Raw genomic sequence first — 22,848 nt, 5'->3', positions numbered from 1 at the left:
TGTGTGTGTGTGTGTGTGTGTGTGTGTGTGTGTGTGTGAGAGAGAGAGAGAGAGAGAGAGAGAGAGAGAGAGAGAGAGAGAGAGGAGAAACAGAGAGAGTGCTAGCTAACTGGGGATTGATCCTAAAGTCTCAATGTTAGGCAAGCATTCAACCACTGAACTTTACATTTTTTTCCCTTCTTATTTTGAGACAACATCTCAGTTAAGTTGTCAGAGCTGGGCCTTGAGCTCATTATGTAACCCTGACAGGTTCTGAACTTTTGTTGCTCCTGTCTAGCCTCCTGAGTAAGGGATTACAGATATGAGCCACTAAGCTCCCATGAACCCTGCTGCTCGTTCTTTAATCACTCTGGTAATGAGGACTGGCTTGGTAGGACGCCATTGTTCTGATCATGGTGGGTTGCATCTGTCATTTGTACTTGCATTTATGTTAAATGTTAAAAAGATGTGTGCACCCCAATGGTTAGAAGTGATTGATAGCAATTGACGGGGCCTGTCTCTATCAAGGAGGGTGTGGGTAGCAATGCTAAGCAGAAACCTCTAGAGGACATTGGAGGAGGAGAGACGCAGTGTATGCCTTCCGTGTAGACAGCCACGCGTGCTTCAGGAATGCAGCACAGTGAGGACTTCGGCTCTGGGTCCCCAGAGATTGGGGTTCACTCTTGTGTTATCGGGAGAAGGGAGTGTCACCCTCAGACTCATTTTCTTCATCTGTGGAGTGGAAACGATTGTGCCCCTCATTGAAATGTATTAGAAAGTTGGTGACACAGTACCCACAAAGAATTGACATGCGCCCAGCACGTCATTGTGCTCAGGAGATTCTCCCATCACCATTGCAAATCAGAGTCTAGAGTCTCAAGTTCCGGAGGAGCCTCCAGGAGGTTAACAATGGGATATCTTTCAAGGGAGATGAACCGAGTTCTGTTAGGAAAGGACATGGGGCAAAGAAAGAAAATACTGAATAATCAGTGTAGAGGTGAGCAAACGATGATCCTTGCCCCCCAAGAAATCCAGCCGACCTGTTTTAAAATCCAAAGTCTCATTGGGGAGTGGCCCAGAATATCTAAGGGAATGCGATATTACCACATTTTTGCTTCGACAGCTGCATCTAATAACTACAACAGAGACCATGTGGTAGGGAAAATAGAAAAAAATTCCTTACTCTCTAGTCCTTTACAGGAAACAGGTGACCAACCTATAGGTTAAAGAAGAGAACCATCACCAGGCGGTGGTGGTGCACACCTTTAATCCCAGCACTCGGTAGTCAGATTTTTGAGTTTGAGGCCAGCCTGGTCTACAGAGCAAGTTCCAGGACAGCCAGGGCTGTTAGACAGAGAAACCCTGTCTCAAAAAAAAAAAAAAAAAAAAAAAGGAAAGAACAGTCAACAAAAGCAATAAGGCCTGATGACTTCTGCGCCCGCGCCCGGTTGGTTTGTTCTTTTGGCTCAGGTCTTTTGCACTGAGCCATGGTGGGTTGAGATAGAAAACTACACAGCCCGAGAAATGTAATTCTCTGGGTATAAGATTTCTACTATGTCCTCAGTTCTCATGCTTTCTGGATGTGAGGCAAGATGCCATGTGAACCAAACTGACACCACCAAGTAGGAACGCAGTGACTGTGTGGAGAGGCTTCTGGAGCCTTGGAATTTCTCATCGTTCTCAGAGAGGCCTGGCAGGCAGGGCCAGTCGTATCCCGTCTGCCGTATGGTGTAACACAATCATGGCAAAGCTGGTTATCTCTGGCTAGGTAAAATGTCATTGACACTGTTGGTGTAGCTGGCCTCATTTGGAGAGGGAAACTCCTGTGCTTGTATTTAGGTCCTCTTTTATAGGTGACCATTTCTAATCACAAAGTGGGGAGTAGTAAGGAGTGTTCTTATTTAGTTTCTTACGGTCGGCATATCTGCCGGCACAAAGCATACTGTTTTAGTTAGCTTGCTGACTTCCATTCCTACTGTTTAAAGACCTATTTCACAGAAATCATCTCTTCTTCTCTCAGTGGACTGGGCACTCCCGATGGCAGTCCTCAGGGGGCATTTCCCATGTCCTAGCCAGGCTAGTCTCTCCTCTAGGTCTCCTCCCTACCTCTGAGATTTGCTCTTGGAGAAGAACACCACCAGCTAGGACCACAAGGAAGTCTTTGCTTTCTGTTCTCTCCCACTGGACACTGTGCCCTCTCTCACGCCACCGGGTCCTATGGCTGCTTACTGTGCAGTACCCATGACGTCACGGGTGCTTTCTGCAGACAGGTGCACTCTTTCATTCCAGATGTCAGGCTTTGATCTCTCAGGTTCTCCTAAAGCCTCTGGCATTTAGATTCAACAGGAATTTTATATTTGTACTATTTATATCATATGCTGTTTATATGCATGTGTTTTAATACATAGTATATATTATGAGCTATAATATGTGCAATAGTTTATATGTGACATGGAATGCATTAGATATAACATATAGAAATGATATATGGCATCCTTTATTATATGCCAAATGTTATTATATATTTTAGTGTTCGTATGGAATTTTATAGTAGTTTAGTATTTTTAGCCTCATCTTAAGTAACAACATGGCCAAAGTGCAGTGGATACATGGAAGGCTTGGCCCTGACGAGGATAAATCTGCCATCTCTCTGAGGTTCAGGAAACATTGTAGAAGAGGGGCTGGAAAGAACATAAGACTCAGGGGGATGGGAACAAGTATAGCACGGAGACATCTTCTGGATATGACAATGTCATTACAGCCCATGAACTCCCTGTAGCTGTGATTATCTGCAGAAGACACTCATAAGATTAGGCCCCTCAACATTCCGTCATGTCTAGGGGAGGAGCCCATTGTGCTTCACTCCTCCTGGCGGACCACTGACAGTTTAGGATCGGTGGGGGAAGGGTAGTGTCATTGTTGTCGGTTGTATAGTGACAGTTGCCATTGCTGCAGTAAATTACATCCCACCCACATTCATCAAGAAACTCTAATTAAACTCCGTGGGTCACACACAAAAAGAAGACGTGGAAATGAGAAGGGCTTGTTGAGGAGTTCCAATGGGAGACGAGGGGTGAAAGCAAGTATTATCCATTATGTAAGGGTATGGAAGTGTCAAACAATACAAAATATTTTTAAAAACTAGTACGCAAGGAAGTACAGATAATATAACCATGGTGATTTCTCATAAACGATAAAATAAAATTATACATAAACAACATGGTCTGGTTCCATCTCAGAGGAGTATGCAAAGTTTTGGGGTTGTGGGTTATCCTGGCTGTTGCCCTCCTTGGTTTTCATCTGTAATAACACAGTCTCCTGTGTCACCATGCTTTCTGCTGGTGTTCCACCTTCCCTGATGCTGCCGGAACAATTTGACAATAACTCCCTGGCTTTGCTGTGTCACTGTAACATAGCCACAATGTAGCATAGATGTTCCTTTCCAGACATGGCGTGACCTGGCCACTGCACACCCATTAACACCCCATCCCCATCCTTCCTGACAAAATTCACTATTTCTCCAGCACCTGCTTGAGGTTCCCAAAGGACTTTACACCGTTTCATGTCCTCGAAGCGTAGAATGTCTTTCTTCCTTTGCTTCCTCAAATCCTGCTGATCCTTGAGCATTCCTGGGGAATCACCTCTTTCAGGAAGCCATTGCTGCCTAACTTAACCATCCTGATGATTTAGCAGCTCTCTAAAGACAGAGAGAAAATGCAGGGATAAACAGTCTCAAGGTGGAATAGAAGATGATTCAAACACGCATTTCTCGAACATAGCTCCAGCAATTTCTGAAAGCCTATTCGCATCTCACAGTTTCGGCTTCTCATCTATAATCCTGGAGTACATGTGCCCTAGCCCACAAAGCTACCTGAAAATTAAGTTGCCTTTAGTCCAGTTCTGGCTAGTGTTTACATAGACATGACACAAGCATGGGTTATCTGGGAGGAGGGAACTTCAGTTGAGTAAACGCCTCAGTACGATTGGGCTGTAGCAAGCCTGTAAGACATTTTCTTAATTAGCGATCTGATAGGGCCAGTTCATTGTGGGTGGGGCTACCCTGGCACTAGGTGGTCCTGGGTTCTATATAGAACCAAGCTGAGCAAGACATACGAGCAAGTCTGTAAGCAGCACTCATTCATGGCCTCTGCGTTGGCTCCTGCCTCCAGGTTCCTGTGCTGATTGAGTTCCTGCCATCACCACTTTTGGTGATGAACTATTGTATGGAACTGTGAGTGAAATAAACCTTTTCCCCATCAAGTTGTTTGTGCTACGGTGTTTTATCACAGCCTTCGAAGCCCTAAGACAAGTCCATTGCTGGACACAGCAGTCATCAAGCTATCCCGCTGGTGTCGCCTTTACCAGTGTAACCATGACAACAATCATAATGGTGTTTCTCATAAGCCCCTGCTGATGAGGCACCGTGAGCCTCTGTTTGGAGTGTATGATGGGTGTGTCTGGGAGTAGCAAGGGAGAAGAGTGATAAAAGTACAAGATAGGCCTGTGACTTCCAGGGTCAACTGATGGAGGTCATTATTACCACGGGTGCTGTCCGACTCTGTCTGCCTCGACTGTCGGCCCCATGAGGACAAATGTCCTGTGTGAACCTGATGGCCATTCCCCTGGCCATGCTGTCTAGTCAGCACCCCTGAAATAGCTTTACCCATCCTCCCTCTATGCTTTCGAACAGTAGCTGTGTAAATGGTCCCTATGGCTTCATCTGTGAAGTGGAGGCAGCCAGCCACCCTTGCTGAATTTCTTCAGTTTATCAAAGGCTGGTTGAGGATATGTGTGAACCAAACCCTCTCCGAGGATCTAATGGGCTGAGAGGAGTTTAATAAAAGTACCTTTCCTTAGCGAAAAGCTCTCTCAATGCGTTTGTGTTTTTCTGTCACAATGTTTGGGATCGTTAAAGAAGTTTAGCTGTGTAAATCATTTGTATTTAGTTTGAACTTAAATGATTAAGATGCCCAGGATTAGAGTCAGCTGTCATTGGTTGAAATCATCGCTATGTTTTTGTTTCTGCTCTTTAGAGCTGTATGAAAAAAAAAGACAAGTTTTGTTCGACTTGGTTTTAGGAAGTATGGAAACGGATCTACCCACATGCTGTGGTTTATTTCAGAAGGGCTGTTGGAAATCAAGGCTCTGATAGAGATGGTTACCTCTAGATAGTTCTGATCATGGGACAGGAGATGGACCCTCTCTGGGGGCATCCTTTTAATTTTATCCTATTAGATGACCATGGCATCTCCTAATGTGACATCTATATCTTTACAAAGTGCTCTCTTGAATTTTTCAGCACTCACTAACCAGATGCCTCCTTCTCGGTGGCAAGTCCAGTTACTTCATCCACGTTCTTCTTCCTTTTCTTGAGCAGCATGCATGGGTGATATTGGTTCTGAATAACTGAGTTTTAGCACTCCTTGATTAATCTCTGCGGATCTGTTTTATCTTTTTTTTTGGGGGGGGGGTCTTTGTACACCTTTCATTTTGTTTCTGCTTGTAGCCCTGGCTATCCTGCAACTTGCTTTGTAGACTGGGCTGGCCTAGAACTCAGAGATCCTCCTGCCTCTGCCTCCCACGTTCTGGAATTAATGGCATGCACTTTGACCCATAAGTTGACTATATCATGTCATTTTGCCATCCAGGGTTTTTATGGGACTAAGCAAGTGGGAGGCAGGAAAGGAGTCAGTCTGCATCTTTTATTCACATCCTTCTGACAGCACAGACCTTGCTGAGTAATGTTTGGGTTCAGTAGGATGGCAGGGTTACCTCTGTTCATAGTTCAAGTTCTTGTTTAGCCTGCAACAATGTGGTAGCACTCATGGATGCAGACAACTGGACTTGTAGTTTTGAATGCCCTTATATTTGGCTTCAGCTTCAGTATAGAATCTTACCCTTTGTTTCCCTAACTCTTCTCAATCCTGGCAGTGTATGAGAGCTACTTCTAACTCTATCTTGGAATCAGACCTTTCATTTTATTACTGCTTTCTATTTTATGTAGTATTCTTGGTGAGTCTTCCGTGCCTTTTGTGTGATGGCAAAAATGATGACGAAAGGGAGGGAATATTCTTTAGGGAAGTGTGTTGCAACTTTGGCTGTGGGATGTTAAATATGATCTGAGATCGAAATGTAAGAGGAGGAGAGTGGCTAGACGAATATGGGCCACTTGACCCTTTGCGGTTGAAGTCCCATAGGGACAAAACCTGACTAACATAATCAATGCAGAAAATCACCCTGGACTTGTTACCTCCTGCTTTGGACCATTCTTCGGGAAAGTGAAGTAGTGCATATACTTCACATACTTTCTGTGGGCAAGCCCTGTGTCAAGGACAACATACACATGACTTCAGTTCAGTTCTTATTCAGCTAGCGAGTAGCAAACCTGGGACTCAAATTCATATCTTCAGATCTGTAACTTCAGAGATTCTTTTTTGAAGGGAACGGCTATGTATAATTTTATCTGGGATGTGGAAGAAAGGTTGTACCATTTCTCCACTTCAGTTACAATCAAAACAGTTACTGCTTCCTAAAATCCTGGTGTCCAAACATGCGCTCTATTTTACTATAGTTAGAGGAGGCTGTTTCCTCCAAGTGGTATTTTATGTTACCCGAAGTTCACCACAGTTGATTCAAGGAGACTGTTGTAGAATAATCTTTATCCATAATTAATTGTTCCATAAAATACGTCTTGTTTAGTGCTTTTCGTCTGTATCCAGGGATGTCCACAAAAGTGGGAGAGGAGCCAATACTCAATTACCCATGAAAGTGAAGGAGAGGACAGGAAAGAATGCTGATGACAGCAAGCAAAGCTGGATGACTCTAAGTCTGCCCCATAATGGTGTTCCACTCTTGGGCGTCCATCTAAATGCCCTTCTTCAGGTGTGACCACTTTTCCCTTCACAGTCTTGTCTGTTGGAGCCACCTGCCCATATTAATTAAGTGGGTGGTGGTTTGGAATAACAGAATCTCTAATAATCTCCATAATAACATTGAACATGTTATTCTGATCAAAAGCGGCTACGACGTTGCCTTTCAGACCTGTGTTCAGCTGAATGGTGGGGCCAACTTCCCTTCTGTAAGCTATGTCGTTCTTTGTGATTTCCTGTCTCCCATTTCTTTGGCCTGATTGTTTATTGGCAGTATGTTTAGCTGTGTGCTATTAGTGCCTCCTTTATGTTTTTGGAAAGACTGAACCACGCCTTTCATTGGGATTTTTGAACTTCTGTGTAGGCCATACCTTGAACTTGGCACATACTACTCTTCTGTGTCATTATGCACAGCTCATATCACCATGGCAAGACTCTTGTGACTGTGTATACTTTGTTCTTATTATTCTGTGTGATTGCGGGTTTGGGCTACATGTATGTCTATGGACCATGTGCATGACTGGTACCTGTGGAGGATGGAGAGGGCACCAGATACCCTGGAATTGGAGTTACAGATGGCTGGTAGCTGCCGTGTGGATGCTGGGAACCAAACCGCAGTCCTCTGTAAGAACACTCACTGTCCTTGACAGCTGAGACCTCTCCCCAACCCAGATTGTTTGCTCTTCAGTGGAACACTGAAAGGAAAACTCTGCCAATTTTGAATCCAAAGTACACAAGTTGGAAAAACATAATAAAAATAACATTAGTCTTGATTGGTCCTACCACATGAGCACTCAGAGTTAGTTCCAATGATTTGGGCTTAATTACAGGCATTTTGAAGTTCGATAGCATTGCCACTTAGTGTCTGTTTTGTCATTTCTCCTAGCCATGGAAGTATTGCTATAACAACCATTGTAGTCATTAAGAATCTAAATAGAATAGTTTTCAGTAAGGAAGGTCTGAAAATTAAACAGCAGCTACAATTGAGTGTATTTTTACTTAACCGTAACTATGATTGAGGTGGGATTGACATGTGTCATGCGGCTATTTTCTAATTTCAAGGCCTTCGTGTAGGAAAACTTAAAAGAACTAAAGAGATTTCAACTGATTTGTTCCATGAAGCACATACTCCTGGATGTGTTTCCCAGAACCCAGACTTGAGCTGGAGAGCCATACTGGGGGCTTTCTTCCTTCGCAGCTTCTTCACTGGCTTCAGTCCCAACAGTGTCTTTTTGTTGCACTTGAAAAAGACAGAAAGGAAGGTCCTGCCCCTGTGCAAGCAGGGGTGGGGGGAGGAGTTGTTCTGAGCAAGAACTTCCTGAGAGTTCACAAGTTTTCTCTCTTCCTCTCTTCTAGCCTCATGGCAGTAGAGATTTCTTTTTCCATTTTTTTCCCCACTTAGGTTTTATTTCTCAAACGAGAAAAAGAACATTACAACCAAAGCTAAAATAGCCTTCCATTTTATTCCAAGTCTGTCTACCCACCATCTACTGGCAGTCGCAATGGTTATGAAGAATTTGGGTGTGTTGTAGTGCATGCTCTGTACGCTCTATGAATGAGTATCTGTAAACACTATGGTCCAGCCACCTTCTTCATGTGGATGCAGTGCTCACCCCAGACGTGTTCAGCCCCTTCATTTGCTTTCAGTGCTGCCTGTTGGAGTTAGAGTTCAGCTCGTTTGACTTTGTATGGCCCTGTTATGTTTGTATCTATTTCAGACCTTATTTTGAATTTGTATTTTTTTTTCTATTTACTCTTCTTCTTATTGTGGGTAACATGAGGATTTTCAAACTTAATTCCCCTCTGTAGTAGCCTAGAGGTTACATAATTCATATCCTCCATTTTAGTAGCCCGTCTCACTTTTTTAGCAAATAAAATAATATTTAACAATGTTTAAAGTACACCGGAATCTCTGTCCTCATAAATAAGATGATGCACCTTCAAGGTCCCTTCCGTTCTCCATTTCCACTCCCATCTGTATTATCAATGTCCAGTGTCCTATTTATATCTTGCTTTTCTGTCTCCTCCAAATTAGCCATTTTCAGATTGTTGGTGCTTATAATTATTTATAGTTTTTATTTGTCTACTAGCATATTTTCTTGTTCATTAAAGCCTTCCTTCTGATTTCAGTTTGTATCTTATTACAGCATGTTGTTTTACAGTCTTTCTCAGTCTGTGTGAGAGTATTTTTCACACATCCCCAATTTGTGAGTTTCCTGGAGAGATGCCAACAAACTTTTAACCAACCCAGAGAGAGCACTGATGTCAAACCAAAGAAACAATCCCACCCAAATCTAGCTTTGTGAACCAGAGGGTCGATTGGGGTTCCTTGGAAGATCATGACTCACTCAAAGGCCACCACATCTCTGGAAAAGCCCATCACGTGAGTGACAACTCATGAAGGCTGCAGCCTTAGATCTCCCTACACACATTGCAGGCAACTCCATCAAAGAGTCTCTTCTTCCCAGAGATCCTTTTCTAGCCTTGGGGGGCCACTTGTGAATTTTGGAACTTTTGGGGTACCAGAGCCCAACAAGTTTCATGAGCTTCCTGAATTGTTGTCATTGCAATTAGCTTCCTAAGTGGGAAGAATATTTCATCTCTGTGGAAATGATGATATATAGTTATATATAGTTATATAGTCTCCTCCTGAAGGAGAGCCTGGCCAGTGTTTTCATTGACCAGTTTGAAGATCATACTTGATTATTTCATACTAATTTGTATTTCAAAAATATGGATAAGATATTTCTAAAATTGAGACATAGGTATTATAGGTCTACATATCACTGACTTCACAGAAATATTCTGTTACATTTTATTTTCTTACCAAGGTTGGCACCATTTGGAACATGAGGCTGCCCTGAACTGGGATGCAGTGTTGTTCTTTGGTGACTAAATCTTGTGGTCTTTCGTTAATTGTGTTAACACACACACACTCTATTCTCTCTCTCTCTCTCTCTCTCTCTCTCTCTCTCTCTCTCTCTGTGTGTGTGTGTGTGTGTGTGTGTCTGTCTATAGGACAACTGAGTGACTTACATGTAATAACTCTCCCTCCAGTCAGTTCTTGCATTCCCTACCAAACTGGGCAAACAGATGTACCCTCATTGGTATGATCACTACTAACATCTTGTTCTTTCTAAATTCGTTTTATAACTACTAAGTATGTGACAAACAGCAGTTTCTTTACTGCAGAGACACGTTCTGTAGAGAGAACACTTGAGTTCTTGTCCATCTCTGTACTTCATCCATATTACCCTAACTGGTTCCTTAACCTTTGAGTCTTAGCTTTCTCTTAAAATGAGGAAAAAAAATACAACACACTGTCTAAATAGTTGTCCATTTGATATGAATCCATACTTACCTATAATACAGCAGTATCATCATGGTGAGGTTTTTCCAGTTCCATCTCAAACATTGTGTGGGATATGAAGTTCCGTATGACTGAAGTTAGACTCAGAGACTTTCACAGATGACGAAGCTTGTAACTTAGAGAGAGCCTGAACTAGAAGGTGCTCTATTTCTGTTCCCACAGGGCAAGGGTGTAATGTGGGCGTCTATTTCAATATTTGTTTCTGCTAGAGAATAGGAGGTTTTCCAAGAGCATCGGGGAATTATATGTGACATTGCAGAAATCATAATGTAAATTAGGGGGTAAACATTCATTTGCTTTATAAATATTTGATTTCCTTTCACCTTTTCAGAGTTACTTGATGCTCCTGTCAAATTATGTGAACGTTAGAGAGCCTGAACTTTAGCTTTGGGCTTTTCACTCTCTCGTGGGGTGACCATGACCAATCCTTTTGACTGCTTGTCCTTTAATTAAGCTCTTAAAGGGCAAATATACTAATAATTATGAACTGCCTTTTAGCTAGCTTTTAAGTGCTTAAAATAACAAAGGTGATAATATTATGTTTTATCTATGTAGTGGTTATTATAATGCTTCAAATGAAAACATACAGACTTTTATTATTATACATTAAACTTTTAAAATAAAATGAATTTTCTCTTATTTAATTATGGTTTTGCACTTTTTAGCCTTACTAATAGTTGATCCCCGGCAATCGATTCCTTATTTCCTTCACATACAATTGAAGAAGAAGAAGTTGAGTCATTCTGTAGTGTTTTTGCACTGAGGAGTGGTGGTAGGTCACACTCAGACTGAGCTGTGCTTGGCTTCGGGTCCTAGAGCCTGGATGGATAAACCACAGACACGAGTATTTGCTGTGGTTTCCATTCCATTGAGAGAAAAAGAGCAGGGGAATTGAGCATGCCACCTTTTGGGAAAAAAGATCACACACATTCTTTGTGCATGTAGAAACTTTCATGAACTGCAGTATGAGGTGAATGTAATTATGGGTAAAGGCATCAGTGCCTGAAAATGGACACAGTCGCCAGCAGTCCCGTGAAAGGGGCCAAGATTTGATTTTAAGTAGAGTAGGTCTGAAGGGCAGCAGATTGCAAAGCCATTATAATCTCCATCATCTCTTGATTAAGTAGATGTTTCTAAGCTTTTATCTGTGGCCAAAGCTCTTGATTAGATTAGCAGAGGACACTCTTAGAAGCTCACGCATCAGCAGTTGCTAAGAATTCCTTCAGAAGGAGGCACAGGTGAAGTTAGTAGTGCTCCTCTAAGGGCTCACTCTACTGTTTCCTAGTCAACTTCTCCTCCATGGCTAAATTCTCCTCTTTCAGAACATAAGTTCTCATTTAATTCCTATAGCTACTTCCCTTGAGGGTCCAAGGCACAAGGACCTTATCCGTGGGCTGGTGGATTGGCCTTTCTTAACATCAGCAGAGTGGGTGTTACCTCAGAATAGCCATGTGAGGTTGGTATTATTTCTATTCCGTGCTACAAATGAGCAGGTTTAAGTTTAGAGGGTTTAACTATGTGGCCCTAAACCATTCAGCTAGGAAGTGGTCCAGCCATGTATTGAGTACAACGTTCTCTGGCACTAAAAATCATGTTTCCTCTGACTCACACTAAGAGATTTCAGCGCAGTTGGTTGACACTTGAAAGTCATGCGCAGGAGCCATCCACCCACAGACAGCTTCACAGCCCAGCAGCTTGCACGTTTTACATTTCGGCATCTGAAAGGCATTCCTTTTGACTGAGTTCTTGACTGTCTCCTCCATGAAGTATTTCCATTAATAAATGGTCTTTTTCTTTTACAGATATTTACACAGGTGTTTAAAGGATACTAAGTTAAATGCAGTCTTAGGTTTTAGTGGTGTAAATATTAGAAAATGCAGTTGCTGGTTCTGTGGCCTCAAATGTCCAGGCTGACATTGGTGTGATTCTTTTAGAATCTATTGATTTGGGTCACAAGATGGGTGCTGCAGATCTAGGGTCCACCTGAAGGAGAGAAGAAAGATGCTATATCAGCCATAGCTGACTTTTTCTTCCCTTTTCTTTCCTTCCTTCCCTTCCTTCCTTCCTTCCTTCCTTCCTTCCTTCCTTCCTTCCTTCCTTCCGAAGGCATTCTTTTGTGTCCTTTAGCAACCTTGTGCTTATGACCAGAGATCCTAATTGCATCATGTTTGGAGTAGAGGAGAGAGAAAAGGCAGTAGATACTGCAAAGTGATGGGGTCCATGGAAGTGGCTATGTCTGTAGTGGGAAGGGTCAAAACTAAAACAGGAGTATGTGGGTATGTTTGGCTCACCACTGCCCATGACAGACGATGCATGTTCTTTTTATCCTTCCCAACTGTGGGAGCAGTTTGGACAAAGTCTCGCATGGCCCATGTTTCAGACCAGAATTCAGGAAGCAGGATGAGCAGGTGCCCAGGTCTCCCTGTATGAAGGGACCTCATTGCATACTTGTTTAAAGGTTAACAAACAAATACCATTATTATTTTATTCATGCTCTTGGCAATCGTTACAAAATGTAATCATTCAAGGTTCTGCTTGATAAGGATATTTTAGCTATAAATAGGATTTCTGTGTTTGATTCTGTATATGATCGCCCATAACACAGCTATTACTTTCTAGAACTGAACATGTTGACCATGGTAGGAAGTATTTGAATGTCTAATCACCTTCTTCATTCTCATTCTTCCATTTTCTTGTTTTAAATGATTTTCCTTCATATTTATTAGTTATTAATTTTGTTCACATGCTCCCCAGAATGAAAGTACTTAGGTTTATTGAGTTATTTATCACTCTATTCTTCTTACTCCTAGGGCCCTCAGTTCACTTCCTTAAATGGTGGGAAAAGGGGGTACAGTTTCATGGAGTGAAATGCATATGTGTTACTTTTCATTTATTTGTCTTTCTCTGATCTGCTACGTTCACTTTGCTCTTGGCTTCATTTTCATAGTTAGATCTTTTATATGCATGACATGCAGTTTTCCTGGAGAGGGCAGGTCTCAGTCCTAGATCTAACTTTATTTTTGATGGCCACTGGCTTCTCTGCCAGTCACTTTACAGCAACTTGTGCTTGCTTATGATGGCTACCTTCTTACCCTTGTGAAGCTCCCATGCGTCAGGATGCTTTGCACTTTCTGCCAGTGCCACGTGGTTTTAATTATTATTATATTTCATTGACTATGGATACTTCTCTCTTTTCATGATTTCTTAATGAATACATGACTGAAATATTCAATGAGTATTTTTGGATTCCAGTTCTTTTTTTTTTTTTTCCTGAGCAGTGCTCTTGTTGTAATCTAGTAAAGGATTCCAGGATGCATAAGATGCCATCCTTGAGCTCAGGATCCTGGAGAGTTGTTTGCAAGAATGCATAAAAGAGAGGCAGGTAGGGTAGGGCCTCTGTAGCTAAGTCTCTCCCATTCACAGTGGAGCATCCGATTGTGTAGTTGGGCCCTTCTACTATTCTCTAGACCCTCTCCTACCAAGTTCTCTTGCTTTCCATTAATTATAGATAATGAGGTAGACATAGATCAATCTGTGGCCATCAAAGCAAATATAAAACAGTTATTCCGGGAAACTGAAGTTTATTGTGGGATGTCTTTTGGGGTCATAGTATGGGAAAGACACAATCTACAGTCCCAGAATGAAAATAAGTAACAGTCCCCTAAAATATTTCTTTTTTAAAGAATATTGGAATAAAAAAAAAAAAGAAACGTAGATCTGATTTGCTATCAGTCATTCTGGTGAACTCCCCTGCCTGAGAGCTGAAGACAGACCATAGCTCTCACAGAGATTACATGAAGTGCAAATGTGTAATTTCTGCAATTGGGTTTTAATGTTGACTTTGAGGGACTGTAATGTTTGTGATGTTTTTGTGTTCTGAAGAGATTATTGAGTACATTAACACTACTTTGAGCCCAGTAAATACCATTTTACAGTTTGTAATTTTCAGTCCACACGTCCTTGGCTTTCAGAAGGCCACTATTTCCTCCCGTATAGCTGTATTTCAGATCCTCTTATGGCCCTTGCCTTTTAGCTTCTCCAAGACTTGGCCTTGAGATCTGTCGGGTCCTGCTCTGTTTGCTCTCTTGTAGTTTTCATTTGGTTCAATAAACCACTTAAATCCAGATGCTTTCCAAATTTATATCAAGGTTCCAGGCTTCTCAGTGTGACTTCCGTATCTTAATTTATTTTTGGCATCTATACTCAGATGTTAGTGGCCAGAAAAGGGTTTTTCATCTCTTACCTCTGCACTCTGCAGAGTGTAGGAAGTATTCTCAGAAGGTGGGCTCGCCGTTCATTCTGATTTTCTCATGATAGAAACTCAATAGCCATCTGCGAGTCCTTTTCTTTATCACTCCCACCTGTAACACATCAGCAGATGCTACCTTGGTAGATACTGCCATCACCATGCCCATCAGAACCACTTTTGCATTTCCATGGCAACCCCTAGTCCAGTCTACGAAGATGCTCCAACCACTTGAATGCAGTAGTATTGAGTAACTTGTATCCTTCTACTCTTGTGCCTTTTAACTCCAAATCCTGCATGGCAGAAGAATGTGCCTTGCAGACTGCAGGTCATGTCCTGTTACTTCCATGCCTAGGTGTCTCAGTGGGTTCTTATTTATTTGGAATGGAATCCACTCTGGGTGCCATTTCCCACAGGGGCTGCCCAAGGGGCTCTTTTGCATTCATGTACCTTCAGTCTGCCCCTTGGCATTTAATTCACCCATACCAATGTTCCTTTCTTGGAGCATACGAAGCTGGTGCATAGCCAGTGCCTTCACCTGTGCTCTCTACCCTGCCTGGGGTGTCCTCTACATAATGGGTTGTTTTGCTCATCAGTACCTGCACTAAATGGTGCTCCCTGGAGTCCTCCCTGATGACCTTTTCTGCTGTCATCTCTAATTTACCCTTCCCCATCTCATCTCCTGCTCGTTTCCTTCACTGCAACATCCAGAAATCTTAATTACTTTATTAAATTGCTTCAAGTCATCTTTTTTTGATGTTTTTCTTTCCTGATCAAAGTTAATGTCAGTGGGCAGACTGTCTGTCGTCTACTGTGACTTCTAAAACATGGCTAGGATGTAGCACAGCCCTGGAACTTGGTGTTTAGAATTCTTTAATAGACTATTAAATGAATGAACAAAAATACTTCAGGAGAAGTCATGGTTCTTCCTGACAATATGTCAGCGTATACTATAAAGCTTAAGATGAGATGATTTCGGTGTTATCTGACAATAAGAAGGAACTATGAAATAGAATGGTTAATAAAAGGAAATGAAATAGAAACTTTCTTATGGAAGTTACCAAAGAAAAAATTATCTGAACTTCCTGTGTGATTTCAAAGTCACACACATGCAGTGGCTTATCAGTCAGTAGGATGTTTGGTGTAAATTTGCAGGCTCTTTTGAGTTACATGTATGTCCCTTATTTGGCGTTCTCATCTTCCCTGAGTGTGCTTAAAGAACACTAGGGCCTTAGGGTCAGCATAGTCATTCTTAAGACAGGCATCAAAGCAGTTGCTGTAATGAGCACCCATTGAGCCCTGATAGGTAGTTGTGCTTCCTGTCTCTAGCCTCAAAGACATCCTGGGGATGAAAGTGTCATTGTCTTCTGTGGAAGCTTCAGTGGGAGGTCCATAAGCAACCATAGTGCAGCAGAGGAGTGCTTAGTTTAGGAGGTGATGTGAAATCTACTCTTGAAGAAGTAAGAATTGACTAGGCTATAAGATAGACGGCAAAAGACATGGAAGGGGTGCAGGCATCAGGTTCTGTAATCTGCAACAATGGAAACTGTAAGGAGAGCCATAAGCAATGAGGGTGGGAATAGGCAAAAACCATATGGCACAATGCCTTGTCTGTTGTGCATGCAGATTAGGTTTAACCATCAGGCAATGGAGGGATTTTGAATGATATTATTCTTGGAAGTAATAGGGTTATATAATTTACATTTTTAAGTGACTATTATATGATGGAGATCACTTCCAAAAGGAGGAATCTGGTAAAAGAGGATAAAGGATGAACTCACCCATGCAGGGTCAGCCAGAGACAGTGAGCTATAGACCCCAAAGGGACCACGACACCAAAGTGGGGGAGGAAACGGAAGTCACCGAGAGTAGCAGAGATGAAAAGAGCAAAGCAGTGCAGAAACCCATGGAGGAGAAGAGAATATCTTTTTTTTTTCCTAAAGGAGGCAATGGCAGGAAAATAAGCTAAAAGTTAAGAGTAGACGACTGCTCCCATAATAAAGCTGTCTTCAGTGGCTTTTCCCCAGGGGCTGAGGAGCTGATGGGGAGGGAAATCCCTCAGAACTGAAGGGTCCCTGAGAGAAACCAACCCCACCCAGTGTAGACAGCTGGCCCTGCTTCTCTTTTGTGCCTTTTGTGTTCCTTTTGGTGAGTTGTAATGGTGTGAGCTTATTTGCATATTCCCCTAAGAGGGAAGACACATGGGTACTAGGGAAAGTGGAATTTGCTTTAAACACATGAAGCTTGAGAGAGAAGCTAGGATGAAAGGTCGGGGTGGGTGGTGGTGAAAGTGTGTGTAGAGAGGAAACAGATGCCTTTTAATGGCTCTTAAAGATTCTTTGGAGTTGTGTGATTTTCAGCCCTTTTGGAGGTAGGTTTTAGTTTTTATTTTTATTTTTTTTTTAACAATCTGCACTCTCACTCATAAACAAGTTGGTAAAGAAAGTAGACCCTCAGAGACTGGCATATTTTTAATAAAAAATGTCTAATGTTTTTCAGTCTCCTTGTAGTAAGCATCAAACAAAAGAGGCAATTTTGCTCCCATATAACTATTTTTGCAAAGTAACAGCCAAGCAAGGAGCAGTTTGGGTCATAGGAGGGAAGTACCACATACAGACTAGCTAAGCAAGAGCAGGGATCTACCTGATGTCTGTGGAGGAGAGGAGGGTACATAGGACGCAGCCATGTGGAATCTTCTCTAACCCAGTCTGCCGCTCACTCATTGAGAAAGCAACTATGCTCCTTTTGTTGGCTTTCACTCCTACTTTACTGGATTACTTAGCAGAAGGAAGAGAAGGACATCTTTCTCGGCGGGGGACACTGTTGGTATCAGGGCAGATGAGTCTTCCTAGTCCATGGGATGCAGCCACACAGCAGGATTGGCTCCCATGGATTCCTGGACTTGAATGCCAGGAGCACCCACAAGTCATCGTGACAGCTAAAAAGTGAAAACACAATGCTCTTGCTAATTCATGCACAGCCAGGGTCTGGTGTCCTTCTTTAGAAACAGCCAGGGAAACAAGTTATTCTTTCCTTAATTGTGGTATGAAAGATGGCAAAAATAAGAGAGGGGAGAATTGAGTAAGTTATAAAACAATAGGGAGGAAACTAGAATAAATGTTTCTGCCACGTTCATCTGTGGTTTCTTGTGATTTTTCCGAGGCCAAGAATAAATTTCTCATAAGAATACTCATGTGTTGCTGCATTCTAGGGTTGCACTGACTCCAGCGGCACCCTAAATAGCATCATGCATGGGTTGAAACACCATCTCCTCAAACGGAGAGCAATCTGTTACAAAACAAATCTTCCTTTAGGATTATCCAATAATGTGGACTCCCGAATACCTTGAGTCCCTATGCAGCAGGCTGCTCGTTTGAATTTCTACGGAATGGAATCCCCCTCCTGTACCATCGCCCTCGTCTATAAATAGCATACCTGGCTAGACTTTCCAAGATGCCAGCTTTAGCTCGTCCAGTTGCTAAGCATCACCTGTTGTCTTTTTTTGAAGTTCTGCACTGACACTTGTAGAGCTTTCATGCCATACTGAAGCTGCTTTTCTACTTTATTTTTTCAGTTATTCATGGTGGACAATGGAGCAGATGACTGGAGAATAGCCATGACTTATGAGCGTATTTTCTTCATCTGCTTGGAAATACTGGTGTGTGCTATTCATCCCATACCTGGGAATTATACGTTCACATGGACGGCCCGGCTTGCCTTCTCCTATGCCCCCTCCACAACCACCGCTGATGTGGATATTATCTTATCTATACCAATGTTCTTAAGACTCTATCTGATCGCCAGAGTCATGCTTTTACATAGCAAACTTTTCACCGATGCCTCCTCTAGAAGCATTGGGGCACTTAATAAGATAAACTTCAATACGCGTTTTGTTATGAAGACTTTAATGACTATCTGCCCAGGAACTGTGCTCTTGGTTTTTAGTATCTCATTATGGATAATTGCCGCATGGACTGTCCGAGCTTGTGAAAGGTAAGTTTGTTTCTTTTCCTGAGAAAATAATTTGCCATATAGTATCTTCAGAAGTGGGAGAAAGAACACGATGTGCTTGCGTTTTGAAATTTTTCACTGTCTTTTGAATAACAGTAACAAAGCTTTCCCGGAGGTGTCTGTATAGAGCCAATGCTTTGATGCTTGTGTATTCTGCTTTCCGACTTGGTCAGTTTTCAATGGAGAGTTGTCTTTGTAATCTGTCAGAATTCAGAAGAGTCCAGGACATTTTGTGGTGATGCTGTATGGGAAATGTTACATTGCTGAGGCACTTTTGGTTTAAGTGTTGATTGTTATTGAAGCAAAAAGTCTTGATGTGACAGGTTTGAACTTTAGGGGACCTGTTAAAGTAGTTTGTTAACTGTAGTGCCAATTTGTTCTACTATGTGCATGGTTATCTATTAAAGACTTGATGGATCATGAGTTGGTTTCTATTGTACATTCAAGAACTAACAGAAAGAGACTGTGTGTTTCTTGTCTGAAATGTTCTAATGTTTTAGGGGTGCACACAGCTCTGGTCTTTTAGGGGTGCATATGAGCTGTCAGTGTTCAGAGGCTACTCACAGAGTCTAAGCCAACCAATTATATTATCAACAATGTTCACTTAGCTGCTTAATAAACAAAATACATTTATAAATGGCCTATCGAAAAAGCCATTTAACAATGGGTTGTGAGTATGGCTGTAGGACCCTGGGAAGGAAATTCAAGGTAAAATTAGTACATGAGAGATAGGAGTGGGTTCTAGCTCTTACTCTTGAACAGAAACAAAATTTCACAACTCCGCCATCCACATTGTGACAAGGTAAATCTTATTTTAGAACTTTTCCCTCCTCTTTCTATTTCCCCTTTTTCCTTTCTCTGGAATAAATAGTACTTCGTTTACTTTACTTGGTTGTTTTGGTTTTGTTTGTTTATTAGATTTTTTTAATTTTTTTCTTTTGGCTCAGTTTTGTATATTGTTACCATGGAATCATCTCTAAACCTTTCCCCCATTCTATAGTCCTCCCTCTTCCTCTTTAGATATTAAACTTTTTCATAGTCTCCTATTGAAGTAGTGGCTTTCAGAACCTTTCCCTCCTGCTGTATCATGTCAGGGAGGGATTTTTTTTCTGTGTGTGTGTTTATCTGTACATGTGTGTGCCTGTACATGTGTTTGTGTCTGTACATGTGTGTACATGTGTGCATATGTGTGTCTATATATGTGAGTGTGTGTTTGCATATGTGTCTGTATGTGTGTGCATGTCTGTATGTGTGTATATGTTTGTGTATCTGTATATGTGTGTGTGTATCTGTGTGTCTGTATATTTGAGTGTGTGTGTGTGTGTGTGTGTGTGTGTGTGTGTGTGTGTGTGTCTGGTGCCTTTTTCTTTATTCCTTTACTTATGTCTTTATTTATTTACTCTGGGTGATCCCATTCTATGAAAATGCAGTGTATGAGAGAATGACCTTGACAACATGGCAGTCTGTTTTCTCAGACGATGTTCATGGACAGTGTGGCTAGATATAAAATTCCAGACTGGAAACTCATGCTTCAGAAAAGGAAGATTTTGTCTCCCTTTGTGTTCAGAGTCCCACAGTCTGACTCCATTCTCATTTTAATCTTTTTTTTCTTGTTTCTTTTCCTTTCTGAAAGCCTCCAGGATTGGCGTTCTAAAATTGTACAAGATTATGAATCTGTTTCAGTCCATGATTCTGGGAACTTTCTTGGCCCATTCTGTTGTGGGAATTTTGATCACACTCTAAGGCTTAAATAAAGTTTTACCATGAATTGGGAGGGTGGGCAGAGCTAGCACCTACCCGAGTTGGCCATAGAGACACCAGCAATTTGGATAGAGGAGCCACACTGGAAGGAAAGGGTGAGGACTTGAGTTGGTGCTTTCTTTTTGTTTGTTTGGGACAAGTAAAGAGACATGTCTCTTGCTGGGCTTCATCCAAAATTAAGGTCAGCTGGTTACTTCTCAGCTTCTTTGATCTTGCAGGTTTTCACCCCACATCTGACTTCCAAGTCTTTGTTGGTAAATAGAACAATAGAGGCTTAGATTAAATCTACATACAGCAGCCATGGTAAAGTCAGTGCCATGGGACCTGAAAGCCATCCTGGCCATGGCCTGAGTGGTTGACAGGGTGTTAACTACAGGGCCACGGGGCTGCAGTATGTATAATATAAATATAGTACAATAAGTAAAGTATCAGTAGATTCATGTACAGCTACTAAGCCGGAACAAAAACATCACCATTCAGTATTGAATTTCCTGTTTTTCAATTCATAAAAAGGAAATTGATTTCTTAAAGCCCCTGGATTTTGTTGTGTGGATAATGATCTCTGTATATTAGTTTTTAAAATTTTCTTATTTTCTGTCTATCTTTGCTTTCTATATTGGAAGACAAGTTCAGTTTGAGTTTTAAACTTTCTGTTAGGGGTTAGGGAGATATATAGAGCTTTTGCCTAATGTAACTGAGTTCTAGATCTTCATGAGAGTGAAAGCACGTAAACAGATAAACATAGTTTTGTTTTTCAAATTAACACATCCATGCCACACATTAAATTCCAGTTTCTAAGTTTTGACCCTATGTGCTCATTTGTGTTTGATAGCCTCTGGCTTCTCCTTTGCTGTTATACAGTGGTTTATTTGTCAATGTTAAGGCTGCTTTTAAAATTTTTTTGCTCTTTGTATTTTGTGTCCCCAAAGATGTGGGGTTTTTTTCTTCTTTTTGCTTGCTTTTTCTGAAGCTTTCCTTCAATGCTTGAGTGTCCTTGGCTGCATGCTCACACTGAAGAACACATGTGAAAGAGTCAATTGGAAGCTTTAGTTCTATCTAGAACTGGACAACTGTACCCTTCATTGAGGGGAGATTTGGTTGACGGGAAGGAACAGCGTATTTTATATTTCCTCTGCAAATCTGACCACCCTATGAGCAATCATTTCTGTGACCTCATCATTGAAGCCAAAGTATGAATGACTACTTTGTAGGAATTCCTGTGAAAGCAGGGGAGGAAGAGATATGAAAAGTTCATATGCAAATATTCATTTTCAGGTTCTAGTCAGGGTGTGCTGGAAATCGTCCAACCAGTCCACAGACCTGCTCAGCTCTCTCCTGACTACAAAAGTCCAGATTCCCACTGACTTGGCTCAGAGCAACCCTCATTTCCAGAGCAGAAGACCAGGTTAAGTGTTTGCCTCTGTGTAGTTGACTCTCTTCCCCCATGTCCCTCTCTGCAGTGGGCCTGTGTGAACCATGCTGGAGTCATATGTGGTCAGGTTCCCAGTGCCCTGAGAGCTGATTCTTGTTTTACCTCTAACCTAGAATTCTGCTTTCTTGAGATCAGCTTTCTGGTATCTTTAGTACTGTGTTGTCACTCATTCTCTTTGTCTTTATGGATTTATACTTTTTTATTTGCTTAAAATTATCTATAGCTATTCTTAGGGAGTTGAGAGAAGGAGCCACAAGGAACACCCATGGGTGAGTTCATCTGCTTTTCTGCAAGTTTATCTGGGTCTAAGATTCAAGATGCATCTGGAACTTTTATACTTAAGTATAGGTATAGTATTTGAGGGACTAAAGTGTTTTGGGTTTTAGTTGATTTTTGCTGTACTGAAGATCGAACCCAGCCCTGTTAGATAAGCATTCTACTATAGCACTAATATCCAATAGTTCCTAACATGTTCCTTTTTAAAGAAAGATAAACTGCTTAAGGTAATGTTCATCACCTGACAATCATGGTATTTGTGAGCTTAAGATGCTTTCTGGAGCAGATTACCTACCAAGTTGAAGAATGAATATTAAAACTTAGTAGACATACCTACTAAAAATGATTCTAAACCACCATTTCTGCCTGGCAGTGTGGCTGTAGTGGGTAAAAGCATCCTTGGTAATATTTGCATAGGCATGGGCGCTTTCTACTGTGATTGTTTCCAAAGACACTAAGTCACCTTAGAGTTATTCACCTGCCATGCATTTTTCTTTTTTTAAATGTTTCGTATCACCATTTTTACCCCAAATATAGAAATTCTGAGGCAAGCAGTGCCAAGTTACAGCAGCCCAAAGGATATGTGTTCTTGTTCTGTTTAAATGGTTAGATGGTAGCCATGCCTATCGTCATCAACAGGTGATGACAAGAGAAAGTGTCCACGATGCCATGAAAATGTATCTACAGTAGTGACAGAAACCAACCAGCAGAGCTTTGGTTTTCTGGTAAAGGGGACAAATGCCAGGCGCAGGATTGCAACCACAAGGCTGAGTCACAGCTTGCAATTTACCCAACACTTTGATAGACTTTCCACATTGGATTTTTTTCTTTTCAGCAATTTTTCACTTTGCTTTGGAACATCTCCAGATTGTGACGTTTAGATGCAGAGATATGTATCTGTTGG

The 22,848-nt window shown here is 41.6% G+C and overlaps 1 protein-coding gene across 2 annotated transcripts in view; it reads left to right on the top strand.

The window, feature by feature from the left end:
* The window catches only part of Kcnn2 (potassium calcium-activated channel subfamily N member 2), a 362,369-nt gene that overhangs the window by 253,149 nt on the left and 86,372 nt on the right, over window positions 1-22,848 (top strand). For both annotated transcript variants that reach the window (XM_041660110.1, XM_041660109.1), the window contains exon 6: window positions 18,039-18,457. In XM_041660110.1, coding sequence (XP_041516044.1) covers window positions 18,039-18,457 — 419 coding nt within the window. The remainder of the gene's footprint in view (window positions 1-18,038; window positions 18,458-22,848) is intronic.

This window comes from Microtus oregoni, unplaced genomic scaffold, assembly GCF_018167655.1.
Source record: "Microtus oregoni isolate MIOR12 unplaced genomic scaffold, Mior012 000011F_ref0000422, whole genome shotgun sequence".
NCBI lineage: Eukaryota > Metazoa > Chordata > Mammalia > Rodentia > Cricetidae > Microtus > Microtus oregoni.
The sequence above is the reverse complement of the archived record's forward strand: the minus strand, read 5'-3'. Positions and strand labels throughout refer to the sequence as shown.